This window comes from Sinocyclocheilus anshuiensis, unplaced genomic scaffold, assembly GCF_001515605.1.
Source record: "Sinocyclocheilus anshuiensis isolate Anshui unplaced genomic scaffold, SAMN03320099.WGS_v1.1 scaffold1673, whole genome shotgun sequence".
Lineage (NCBI taxonomy): Eukaryota > Metazoa > Chordata > Actinopteri > Cypriniformes > Cyprinidae > Sinocyclocheilus > Sinocyclocheilus anshuiensis.
This window is the reverse complement of record NW_015538012.1, coordinates 133,099-146,757: the sequence shown is the minus strand read 5'-3', so window position 1 is coordinate 146,757 and position 13,659 is coordinate 133,099. Positions and strand designations below refer to the sequence as shown.

The window sequence follows — 13,659 nt, the reverse complement described above, 5'->3', positions numbered from 1 at the left end:
AATTAGGCTGCTGTCCCTTTAAGACCGAATGAATAGAATATACTGACACATATCCGGGTTTCACCCACCTGTTTACGTTCATTTAAGCCATAACCGACTGTATTTACGTGAGATACTCCACACGATTGACATTTTGACAGCTGTGTGTGTATTTAACAATGAAGTAACAGGCAGGACTGATCGCAGAACCGGGCTTTCGATAAGACAGCGCTTCTGTGTGTCTGTCATTCAGCGTGATTCCGCCTATCTATCCCGCCTTCACTTACTCCAAGTTAAACGATAACGAATTGTGATTGGATGGTAATTTGGTTCTACGACAAGCTTACTTACCTTTGATTAGGCTGTTCTCGCGTCGCGTGACAGAACACTTCTACTACTCGCTCTGATCACCCAGTCCTAAAGAAAGTTTGAAATACGGGACAAAACATGATTTTTTCCCAAAATAAATCGGGACACTAAAAAAAGAGCTGAAATACGGGACTGTCCCGGAGAAAACGGGACGTCTGGTCACCCTACCCACTAAAGCCATTTTTACTGTGTAAAAAATTAAGGATTGTTCAAAACAGACTAGAACAGAAATTAAAGTGAGCAGTAGTGAAAGAAGGTATAAATCAATGTCACAATTTTGTTTACTTTGTGCCCACCTCGTCCTGATAAGCAGTCACAAAGAGACATGCTCTGTGGTGCTCTTGTGTCCTTATAAGATCATTTTAGCACAGTAGTTATCAGGCATCTCAACACTAAATGAGGTGTGGTGCTAATATTGATCTTCTCTCATACCACCAATGGAAACGGAAGTATGATATACTGAAGAAGAACAGGTAAAAAAAAAAAAAGACCAAAAGGAGACATTTTTGTTTTTATGAGGTTTATTTTCCAATCTAAAAATATGAAGACAAAATATAATAAATCACAATGAATCACAAATCAGAATGTTTTCAGGTTCATGGCATCAACTACATGGTCATGAACTACTGGAAACCCAAGACTCTGGCACAAAGGACTGTGGGTTTTATGCACTTACTGTGACAGGTGTTGCTCTTGTATTACATAATAGGTGGTGTGATCATATATTTTGTCCCTCTGCTACATTGAGGCTGCCGTTTCAGTGTAGCTGGTGCGTACTTACAAAAGACATTCCTAGAATTGCTGAAAAGTGTCCTTGGTCCAAAAACCATCAAGATCCTCATTTCGTTAGATGGAACAGATTATTACAAAGACACTGGTGTCTAGTGTAAAATGTATTATGCTATGGCAATATGACACAAGTTAGAGAACCTTTAGACTGTGCAATTATGTCAGAATGAAATGCTGTAACAAGGCTGAGAAACATTGTACTCCAAACCTCCCAATTTAAAAACACAAACCATAAAATCTTCTTAAGCCAGACTGGAGTACCAGAAGTCCAGTTATGTCAAAAACATAACAAATTTTTCACCTTTGTAATACATAGTATTACTCCAAAACTAACCATACTGTCTTGCATAATACAAATTACAATAGAGTTTCCTAGTGTAAAATATTTCATTTGCAATTTCGATGTGACACTCATTTCTTTAAATCATTACATTTTAGTTTTATTTATTCTTTTGATAATTATTTACAAAGAAATTCTGAAGAATTCATCAGCAGAAAAGAAGCATAAATATGTGTACTTCTCTTTTGTATGTTACAGTTATGAAACCATATTTTACAAAATACTTTATGTACAGGACAAGCCCCTTTTGAAATACCCTCAAATAGTTCATCACAAAAAAAGATTTCATATGCTTTTCAAATAGCAAGAATGAAAAGCTGCACATATGAGCCTGGTCTGGCATGAGACTGCCAACAATACTGTTACCACATTGCATTAAAGTGACAGTTCACCCAAAAAGGACAATTCCGTCATCATCTACTCACCCCATGTAAATAAGTAAATAAAAAGTGTTTTGCCATACAATGAAAGTTAGGGTTGTTTTAAACCCTATTAACTTCCACTGAACAGACAAAAAATGTATCTTCAAAATGTATTCTGTCATACAGATTTGGAAAGACATAAGGGCAAGTAAATGATGACAGAATTGTTATTTTTCTGTGAACTATCCCTTTAACTGAATGAGAACTTTCTTTACACTGCTGGGGAAAGCCCATGTTTTCATAAATCAGTGTTTCACTCCATAATAAATTTGATGATAATTACAATATTATTAAAACCATTGACAAAAGGAAAGGGCATCTTATAATATAAGTCAGTTTAATGACGGCCAAAGCCAGGCTTAGCAGCGCCTAAGCAGTGCCTCCTTTCCATCGATACATTCTCACTAATGCTAACGATGAGAAAAAAGAAACGCTTTAGGACTTTAAGGTTCATTCACACCAAAGATGATAATTATAACAATGAACTAAAAGGTTTTTAAGCCAATCAGATGCCACCCAAGCTTGCATGTATATAGGACCCAATATACTTCATGATTTAGAACAAAATCAGCCCAAAACAAAGTTAGTTTCTGGAGCTCGAAACAGCTTGCCCAAGCAAACTTTCTGGAAAAGTAAACACCTTGGAACTGCTACCACTGGTCCATGGCGTCCGGATGTTCTCTAACAGAATATAGCTGATTGCGTATCTCAAAACTTCTTTTTACTAAGCGAAGAACAATAAAGTGAGTATATCGGGGCCTTAAAGCTGCAGACAAATGCGCGGTTATAACAAAAAGAAAGTTACCGTACGTTGGTGTGGACACTAATATAGTTCTTGTTATAGTTAGCGCTCTTGGTGTGAACATGCCTTTACAGAGCGATGACCCCACAAACCCATTCTTGCACTGTGTAGTGATTTTCAAACCTAAGACGCTCTTGATCAGTCCCTATGAGTTTTGCTCAAGGTATTCATCTATCATGGTGAGATTGTTCAGCCAGTCTTCGTTGTTGCCCACCAGAGTGTCTATGAAGTCTACCTCCGCACCGCCACCGCCTCCTCCTCCAGGTCCTTGTAGCCCCGCTGCCATTGCCCCATTGGTCTGATGCTGTGGGGTGTAGTCATAGGAAGGCAGTTTATCTCTGGGGTTGTAGCCCTGTGGTGAACAGTATTTCCCTGCAGAAGCAGTCTGGTAACTAGGAGGCCCCATCCCATGGGCAGGGTGCATCATGGATGGACCTCCTGGTTTCATAACAGCTAGAGCGGAAAGTGGACCTCGCATTCTGAGGTTCTGTTGGGACATGGAGGATAGCGACTGGGTGGTGGGCATCTTCTGGTCCTGTCTGCCAACCAAACCAGGTGCTACCTGATTAGGAGGAGGACGGGAACCAGGGAAGTTAGCTGGCATACCTGCCATGCCGGATCGCTGTGGAAACTGAGGACCTCCACATCCAGATAGGGCTCCTATGGCGGGGAAAGGATGTGGGTGGTTCACAGAGTCCATATGCGGTTGCACCCCTTGTTGGTGCTGCCAGAGCTGGGACTGTGACGTGGGCTGCTGCTGCTGGGGAGAGAACATCATGCGTGACTGAAGAGCTCCAGCTTGGTGCAATGCCTGCCGCAGGTGGTGGGTCTGCACGGGACCACCTGGTAAGTTGGGGCATGGCATTCCTGGTCGCGTCACAGCGTGAGCTGGGTGTAACGGTTGACGTGGAGGCCCACCCATTCCCATCATGATCTGGCCAGGCTGCATCGCCATTCCAAAGTCTTGCGACGGGTGGCAGAGGGGTTGTTTGGAACCTTTGCCGCACACGTATCCTCCAACCGTCTGGCCCATCTGAGAGACTGAGCTGGAGGAAAGACCCATTTGGTTTGTGGGTAAAGGACCACTATGGGAGAGCATGGAGGAATTCAGCTGTTGAGAAGCTCCCAGAGGATATCCACCACACTCTGGAGGGAGCGGTCGACCTGGACCTGCAAGAAAGCAAAAATCGTTGACTTTCAGCATGCCTTTAGGTATACTACTGATTAAAAGTTTAGGATTGGTAAGATTTTTTAATGTTTTAAAAAGACATCTCTTATGTTTACCATGGAGGTATTTATTTGATTAAAAATACAGTAAAACAGTACTATAGTGAAATCTAATTATTTAAAATAAGTAATTGAATGTAAAAAAAAAAAATCTATCTATCTATCTATCTATATACATTTTTTTTTAATGTCAAGTCTTAATAAATGATTTGCCCCCAGGAGCATTTTTGTGTGCACGGTTTCAGAATTTTCTGTGTAGATTTATTAATGAATCATGATTTCTGCATTTTGAAAAAATTCTGTGTTTAGATTTTATGCAAAAATGTTAAAGGAGACCCAGTATTTACCATAGTTTATGTGGTATGGTGATGATACTGTACCTTGAAATGGTGCCACCTGTTGGCAGTCTGAGATATGCACTCCATTCATTTGCTCCATATGCCTTTGCTTTTCCTATAAGAAACAGAAAATAATACATTAACACAATTAAGGCAATCAAATTCTACATCTTAAGAAGTGTAAATTAAAAGGCCTTTCATCCCAAACAACAAAATTACAATTTAACAGAATAATACATTCAACATGCAGTTTGAGCACTGACTTGTTGTTGAAGCTGCTTGTTTATTAGCTGATTCTTAAGCATCATGTTGTAGTTGCTGCCCTGGGGCTGCCGTGGCACAGCTGACGGTGGGTCCTGAAGAGGCACCATTCCTGCACCTTGATCCTAAAACAAACAATAAAAGAAAGATCACTATTAAACCTGCACTCACCTTCAAACTACATTTTAGCTGTGCATAACTCAAATGTGTCAAAACAATGGCTGCCATATTCACACAGACATGATCGCACCTTCACTTGACCCACACAAACAACTGTAACTAACTACATATAATCTCACCGTGATCAAAGACGTGACGCCATTCAGTGTAACTCAACACCGCTAAAAGGTCATCTCAACCAAGCCCACATGTTCTAACAGGGCTTCTTTCCTTAGCAAAGTTGTAAACATCTGTAAATAACCACAGAGGATTCAGACCAGACCCTGCCTTCCCAGAGCCACAGATGTTTGTTTTCGTTGGCTTTGTCTGAATGCACCTCTCCACCCGAGCAGTCCAGCTAGGCATTCCCATATTCCCATTCCCACAGAAGAAACGCTCCCCACCCTCTTCCCTCTCTACTCCCATCCAAATCCTGAAAACACATGCGTAACTGGAGTAGAACATTAATCATGGACCATTATGAAGACGTGGAGAGATAACTACTTCACATCTGGCATACATGGCAGAACGCAACGATCTGCTTCACGTCATAAAGACACAAACACAAAATGAAATTACTGGGTTTATTATGTTGTGTGAATTCAATTAAATCTCCAACTACATGCTTAGCATCACACATAGCTAATATCATGCTCAAGAACAAGCAGAGGTAATCTGAGGCACTAACAGACACTCCTAGCATGAATCTGGTGTAATCATTTTTGCTTGTAGCAGGCAGGGTGGTGAAACGGCTTCCCAGGGGGAATATCGTGGTGCTTTGCAGTGGAAATGAATGGCTTGTCTGTAGCACTAGTGCTGGTAATGGATATTGATCCAGCACTTGGGTATGTGCAGCTGGAAAGAAGAGCTGGTTTAGATGCTTTTGTTGATTGTGTTAGGGCTGTGCCTGAGAATTGTCCATGCATGATTCGGTTTGCCATTAAGAACTACAACTTCTAACGATTCTAAACAACACTCACATCTGTTACTTCTTAAAGGAACAGTTCGCTGAAAAATGAACATTCTCTCATCATTTAGTCAGCTTCAGTCACCAATCACTTACAGTCATCTGGGTTTGGAACAACATGAGGGTGAGTAAATCATGCCAGGATTTTAATTTTTCAGGCGAACTATCCCTTTAAGATATTATGAGTAATGTTTGAACATTATTTAAAAATGTTCTGTTTCGTCAGCCGCTCAAATGCTCTGCAAAGCCCAAGGAAAGAAAACAGTGAGTTGATTAGTATGATAATAATCAGCGACTCTCTCACAAATCCAACAGAGATATGAATAAAAACCTTGGTTTTCCCTCCAAGCGAACGCTAGGCAGGAATGAAGAGCTCGTTTAGATGCTTTTGTTGGTTGTGTTAGGGCTGTGCCTGAGAATTGTCCATGCACGACTCTGTTTTGCCATTAAGAACTAAAACTTCTAATGATTATAAAGAACACTCACATCTGTTACTTCTTAAAGGAACAGTTCATCCAAAAATGAACATTCTGTCATCATTTAGTAAGCTTCAGACGGTCACCAATCACTTAAAGTCATTATGGGTTTGTGGGGTTGAGTAAATGATGCCAGGATTTGAATTTTTAGTCAAACTATCCCTTTAAGATATTATGAGTAATGCTTAAACATTATTTAAACACTTTCTATTTCGTCAGCCGAACAAATGCTCTCTGCAAAGCCCAAGGAAAGAGAATAGTGAGTTGATTAGTACGATAATCAGCGACTCGCTCACAAATCCAACAGGGAGATATGAATAAAAAACTTTTTTTCCCTCTAAGCGAACGCTAGATGGCGCATGCGCACTCTAACACTCCGTAACAAAAACAGTAACGTACGCTCTGTGCGTTTAACCGCTTGATCCACCTCAAGAGTTTACGGTGAGCTTTTCAGTCTTGATCGATTCCCTTATTGTAAAAACCCAGTCTGTTCTCTATCCAGTCAGCCTAGTGTATTTATTGATAAATATAAAAGATTACTGTGCCCATAGTCCGTGACTTATGTTTTAGTCTGTCACTCAGGACGCAGCTTTGCGCTCCATCCGGGAAAGCCCGCCAAGTTAAACAGCGTTTCCGATTGTGCCCTCGATAAGAGACGGCCTTTCATTCTTCCCCCCTGCCCTGAGCTACTACACCCCAACACCTCACAAGCTTTCCAGAGCCTCCAGCAACACACGCTCGTTTCAAGTAAAGCAGTCCGTCAAGCAAGACGCCTCCCCTTTCCGTTCCGCGCGCTCACTCAGCTTTTCATGCAACTCACATTTCAGCGTGCAATGCATTTAATAGATTAGATATCACAGCAGCAGAGGTTATCAAAGCAATCAGCTGCCTTTGTTGTCGAACAGAATGCAACCGTTCCTGTGCGTACAAGACGGTAACAAAGAAAGAGAGATATGTTTAACCCTCCCTGTCAAATCCATCGGGGTGGAAAATGTAAATTTGGATTGCTCTCGCTCTCTCTCTATCCCCATTTGTATTGCAGTATTGTATTTGCATTGCAAAATAAGTACAAAAGCAATAAAGTAATACTATAAATAAATAAAATTATCAATAATATAAAAAGACGATAATTAGAAGTGCAGAATATTATTTCGAAAGCAAATGTAAGCAAAATGATCTAAAAAGAATATAAGAATTGTAGAGTATTATTTCGAAAGCAAATGTAAGCAAAATGACATAAATTACAAGTTATTTAAAGGCGTAACGATGAAAAACAGCACTAAATATGCCCTAAACCACATAAAAGAGACATAATTGCCCATATCAAACTAACAAGAGAAATAAAACCAATTATGCATTTGCGTGCTGCCGAGCATGAAAGGATGTTCTCTCACTTAACCAAGAGCGTGCATGTTTGACCTTGCTTTTGTCATCTGAACCAGGGTTATTATAGTTTTTTGACATTTCAATAGTTTATTTTTTTTTATTTCATTTTAGTTTTTTTTTTAATTATTTCATTTGATTTATTTCAGAAAAGTCATATTTTGAGTTCATTTAGCATAGTTTAAAAGATTTATATCCCTTTACAAGATTTTTTATTTTATTTTTTGCAGTCACTTATTGCAAATTTACTCACTCCAGTACAGTCCACTCCAATACCTAACTCACACACAGAGAGTGAATTGTGGTTGGTTGTTTTACCATAGATGCCCTCATTCATAAACTATTACATTCCTCCAGTGTTAAACATTTAGTTTCATCCTTGGTTTAAGACCCCAATTTAAACATCAAGTAAGGCTTTATTTGCCAAAAAAAACCAAGTGGAAAATCAAATCTCTCTATATTTAGGTCCATTCTCCAGGCTTTAGCTAATTATCATGGGAAAATGTCTGAGAAGCAGAGCAGGACTATAGGAAGGGAAAGAGCGAGAGAGAGGTTGTTGTTGAATGTCAGTTAAGTCGCTTTGTCATGCAACTCCAACTGACCTTGCTGGGAGCAGAGAAGGGGAGGGACAGAGAAGGAGGGAAAGCTTATGACTGCAAGAGTTAGGAAAGAATGAGATGAGGATGAATGGAGTGGGCAGAAAGCGAGGAATAAGAAGAGAGAAAGGGACTGACTCAGGAGCACAACTTTTGCAAAACAGGTAGAATTAGAAAGCGCAGTGAATAATGGAAGCAGACACGAGACAGATAGAAAGAGAGAGCGCATGCAAGGAAAGCGTGCGAGAGAAAGTGGGACAGAGTTGTGTAGAGAGCTCCGCTTTGCCGTCCTGGCAGAAGTCCAGCTGTACAGAGCACAGGCAGACACTAAGTACTGCTTTTATCTCCACAGTAACCAAGTTTATTTACGTCTATTGCCTTGATGGTGGGGTTAAATTGCTATGAAATGATGACCGACACAATACCGACTTTCTTTACACATGCACAAGCGTCTGCCTCGAATCGATAACCTCTGATAATATTTAATATGCATGCCCTGATTTATGCGTGCACACATACGGCGATATGTATACGTACGCGCGTGATAGTGGGAGCGGCTCACATCATTGGGCATGAGAGGAGGATGTTAATGAATGTGACGCCTGACCTACTTCCACAACAACACATATCAGCTCCCTCTTTCTCTCTCTCTCTCTCCTTCTCTGTTTGTGTGGCTTGGAGACAAGAGCCAGTCTTCATGCCAGTCTGGTTAACCACATTGTGCCATGTCTACCATATACACCCCATCGCAAAAATCCAGTTCTTGGGGCGCCGAGGATTTCCACGTGTTTTGTTCAGACACGTAAAAATAGATGTTAGGGTTAAAAAACCCTGTTATTGAGGGGGAAAGCGAATAAAGATCGGAGGTGTGTGGGTGGATGGATGTGAAGGAGAGAACAAGCTCCCCCAGTCTTGCTGCTTTGAAGCCTACACACACACACACACACAGACACAGACACAGACACAGACACAGACACAGACATATTCACCCATCCCCCTACCAGTGCCAGACACTGGAAAGCGTAAGATCCACACACACACACACACACACACTTGTGTGATAAAGCATGCCCACATACTGCATTCGCACAAAACATATTTGCACATTAAAAATGTTCTCACACGTACAGTACACACATTCACACACACCTGGGCTTAGAGGGAAAGAGCCGCTGCCAGGCTAGTGTTAACTTGGCAGAGTGCTTAATTTATTCAGCATTCATTCCTGCCGCAGCTGGGTTCTGTGTCCTCAACCTTGCAGAACCACAGAACCGCGCTGGGCTACGATATCTTCAGTGCGGCTCTCACACCTTGGGCCCTGGCAGACCGTTCTAATTATTACTTAGTAAATTCTTGAATTGCTTTACTTTACCTTGGCTGTCTTCTAAGATCCGTCTCAGCAGTTCTATAAGAATGAGGCTCTCTTTCTCCGTGCTGGATGCAGAGGCTTATTTGTTTGCATTTGTCCGAGCTAGGCCCCTCCGAAATACCCTGGAACCATATTCTCTACCATCTGTGTACACCCCCTCCCGCCCCTCTCCTGTCCAACCTCCTCCCTCCATTCCACCTCAGGGCAAGGTCACTCGGGATGGGTTCTGCTTAGCCACTACACTACAACACAAAGACAACACGGTCGGCCTTCAACTGCATCTGACCGAGTGTTTTATTAAGCCATTTTAGCCACTGTTAAGTCTTGTACTGTTAGCGTGAATATTCTCCACACAGTGTCAGACCTGTTATAATCTCTAATCAATGCTAATCGAATGAACAATTATACTAATTATTGAAATCTTCTAATATAAAAAAAGAGCTCTACAGAAACGGAATCAATCTAAATTCTCAATGCATGAGTTCTCTATAGACCAATATATCAACCAGAAGGATACTGGGTGTGTTGGTTGGCTGACTAATATGTTAGCTCAATAGATAATGCATATTTTCAAATGTTTGTATTTTAAATTAATTTATGTATGATTCAATTTAATTATTTTTAAGTTTAATAAATAATTAGTCAAATTAATACAAAAATATGTACATATAATTTTAAATGCATTAATAAAATAAAATAGATCATAGAGATTAGTACATTTTAATACAAATTCATTGTGCCATTTCACAAAAATGATATTTAAATTTTTTTAAATGAAGTAAAATCATTAAATTTAGATATACTTAATGTTTAAAAATGTAAATAAAATGTTGGTAAATTAGTTTACTTAAATTCTATTTAAATATTTTAAAATTAAATAATAAATTATTATATTTACATACATTTAATAATTTAAACTTTTCAAATATTAAAAATAAATAAATAAAAAATCGCAAGCAGAAAAATAAACAAACAAACAAATAAAAAGCATATATCTACATTATACCAGCCAGCGATTGGTCATCGGTAATTGAATTTAAAATTGAATGATGGTTGACAATACTAGCTCACATGTTGCATTTACACAGTGTCTTTCACTTCCTCTCTTCCATGCAAAACACAGGCTGCTCGCTTCCCTGATGTCTTACAGTCCCCGATGGGGGACAGACCTCTGGCATTTCTTCTTTTTTGATCTGATCACATGTTCAGCCTTTGCGTTTCTCATCTACTGGGCAAACACAGCGTCTGTTTGACTACACAGACAGGAGGGCTTTGTTTCCAATGTAGACTGTTTACTGGGGGAGAGAAAGTTTGATTTCCATGTAGTTCTCTTGAGATACTGATACCTTGCAGGTGTATGTGTGTGTGAGTGAGTGTGGTGCAGAATACCAAGCACACAGGTCTGGCGGCTCATATCTAATAATGAGAAGGGAATGGGGAAAGATTATCTTGAACAAAGAAATGAAGAGCAGTGTGTGTTGCTACAATGTACTATTCGACCTCTCCAATTCAAGACCAAAGACACTTTCTTCAATTAAAACACACACACACACACACACACACAGACAGTCTGAGAGGGATCGTGGGGGGATTACTGCTGTCAGGATAGATCAGCTGCTTAGACCACTCACCCTTGTCTAAATCAGACTGGTAGAAGCTACATGAAACAGGCAATCCCTTACAAACACTTTATAAACACCTCAGACACTCTTTCTAAACCTGTAATCGTAGCTTATTAGCCTCTAAGACACTCCACAAAGCTACCATGACAGGTTGTCGCCCTAAAATAACACTCATTCCGTAGGGTTTTATCTTCCTCTAAGCACACAAATGTGCTTTTTTTTTTGTTTGGAAGTTTTGGCTTCCATTTCAAAACTGGATGAGTGAAACACATACAAGAAATGCTGAAATAGAAAGTAGCTATTTAAATCTTTGTGTTGATTTAGCTAAAAGTTGAACTAAACCATGTCTGTTAGCTAAAAGCTCAAGAAAATGCTATAAACCCCAACAGGGTGGTCAGGACCCAGACTCACTTGGCTACTTAATAAATAAATATATGAATTAAAAATATAAATAAATTCACAGATGCTGCATTTATACAGTAAAACTGTATAAATGCTGCAAAATACAGTAAAACGGTGATATTGTGAAATATTACATTTGAAATATTTTAATATATTTTAAAATGTATTTTATTCCTGTCATGGCAAATCTGAATTGTCAACAGACTGATCCTTCAGAAATCATTCTGATATGCTGATTTTGTGCTTAAGAATTATTTGTTTTAGTTGTGCTGCTGTATTTTTGTGAAAACCTTTTTCTTCAGGATTCTTTTATGAATAAAAGTTCAAAAGAACAGCATTTATATATTAAATAGAAATGTTTTGTAACATTACAAATGCCTTTGCTGTCGCTTTTGATCAACTAAATGCATCCTTGCTGTATAAAAATATGAATTTCCTTGAAAAAAAAAATCTTACTGACCCCAAACTTTTAAATGCTATGATAATGCTAAATATACGTATTTTTACTTTAAAAAGCACTGAAGCACAAAAAGCTGCTTACCGGGGACAATGGTCAAATATACAGTTTACCAATTACAGTTTAACATTACACATAAACTGACCAATCAGAATCAAGTATTCCAAATAATGCATGAGATGTGTGTGTGTGTGTGTGTTCTGTGACATCTGCAGCCCGTTCAAGGTACTTATTGAAGGGAGTCCTTGAGATCCACCAATTCTTGGCTCTCCTCATGCAAGGTTAGCAATTTAAATTCACTGATAACATGTACATCTCACACACACACACACACACACACACACACACACACACACACACACACACACACACACACACACACTGTCCTTGAGCACTTTCTCCCTTTATTAACCGAGTATCTCTGTATCACTCCCCTCTCTCTCGTCATGATGCAGAAATGTGAGAGGATCTATAAAAAACCCATGTGTTTTTATGTGGCTTCTCTTTCTACTCCTTTTTCTTAGTATGACAACCAGAGCTTCAGTTTGATCAGGAAGGGGAGGAGCAACCAAAAATATGTGAAAACACTAAACAATTGAGGCTTCAGGTTGTTACAACTTATTTCTTTATCAATCAAATATCAAGTACAATAAAGTCAACACTGATTACCTTAAATGTTATTGTGATTTTCTGAGATAATTATGGATAATTTCAGTCATTAAACAATACAACAAAAACATTACTAACATCAAATATAAAACATTTAACAGCTTCTATAGTATAGTATAGTGAGTTTCTGCTGTAAATGCCACAAAAAGATAAATGTCACATTTAACTTGTTTGTTATTGATATATATGAAATAAAATGCCACTGCGTGATACTTTTCTTGCTGACAGTTCATTTAACAACTTTGACGTTTATGATACACATTAACTTTCTTGCTGAATAAATAACTACATGGTTAGTGTTAAAACAGATATTTTTATGCAGGATCAACCTTCTTAATCAGCATCAGACGTATTGATATTTCAAGATCGATTGGCCCATCTCTCTTCCTCTCTCATTCTTCCCTCTGTCTCTTATTCTGTCTTAGTTTCTTGAACGTCTACTCTTGTTTTCACTCTCTTTCACCCTCCACTGTTTCTTTAATAACGCATCGTAATCCTGGATGAATGAATTAGGTTAATGCTGGGGAACAGGTCACATAAACAATATATTCTCTCTCTCTTTTGCCATCTCACTCTCATGCTCAGTAAGCATGGACTGTTCTTTTAAGCACTGCACACCCGGTTTCATTTGGTAAATTGATTGGGAGATTTGTGTGCTGAGTGGAAGATAAAGCCCCATGGGATGAGTGGAGGAGCCGCCACCATTAAAACTGACAGATGCCAAACATGCAAACACGAATCGCATGCTAAGGGGCCACAGTGGCATGTCATTACGTTTATTTATTGTTATTTAAAGGGGTCATATGATGCTTTTTTAAAGATCATTATTTTGTGTATTTGGTGTAACAGAATATGTTGACATGCTTTAATGTTCAAAAAACACATTATTTTTCAAATACTGTACATTATTGTAGGTCTTCTATGCCCCGCCTCTCTCAAACGCTTCGTTTTCTACAAAGTCCCTCCTTCCGACAAGCGCAGTCTGCTCTGATTGGCCAGCTGACCCAGTGCATTGTGATTGGCCGAACACCG

At 39.3% G+C, this 13,659-nt stretch overlaps 1 protein-coding gene across 1 annotated transcript in view; it reads right to left on the bottom strand.

Annotated features, from left to right (window-relative positions):
- Positions 1-1,717: 1,717 nt before the first annotated feature.
- The window catches only part of LOC107677977 (trithorax group protein osa), a 72,586-nt gene continuing 60,644 nt past the window's right edge, over positions 1,718-13,659 (bottom strand). The window contains exons 3-5 of the mRNA XM_016473057.1: positions 4,530-4,652; positions 4,309-4,381; positions 1,718-3,871 (exon numbers count right to left, since the gene is read on the bottom strand). Of these exons, the coding sequence (XP_016328543.1) occupies positions 2,847-3,871; positions 4,309-4,381; positions 4,530-4,652 (1,221 nt within the window). The 3' untranslated portion in view covers positions 1,718-2,846. The remainder of the gene's footprint in view (positions 3,872-4,308; positions 4,382-4,529; positions 4,653-13,659) is intronic.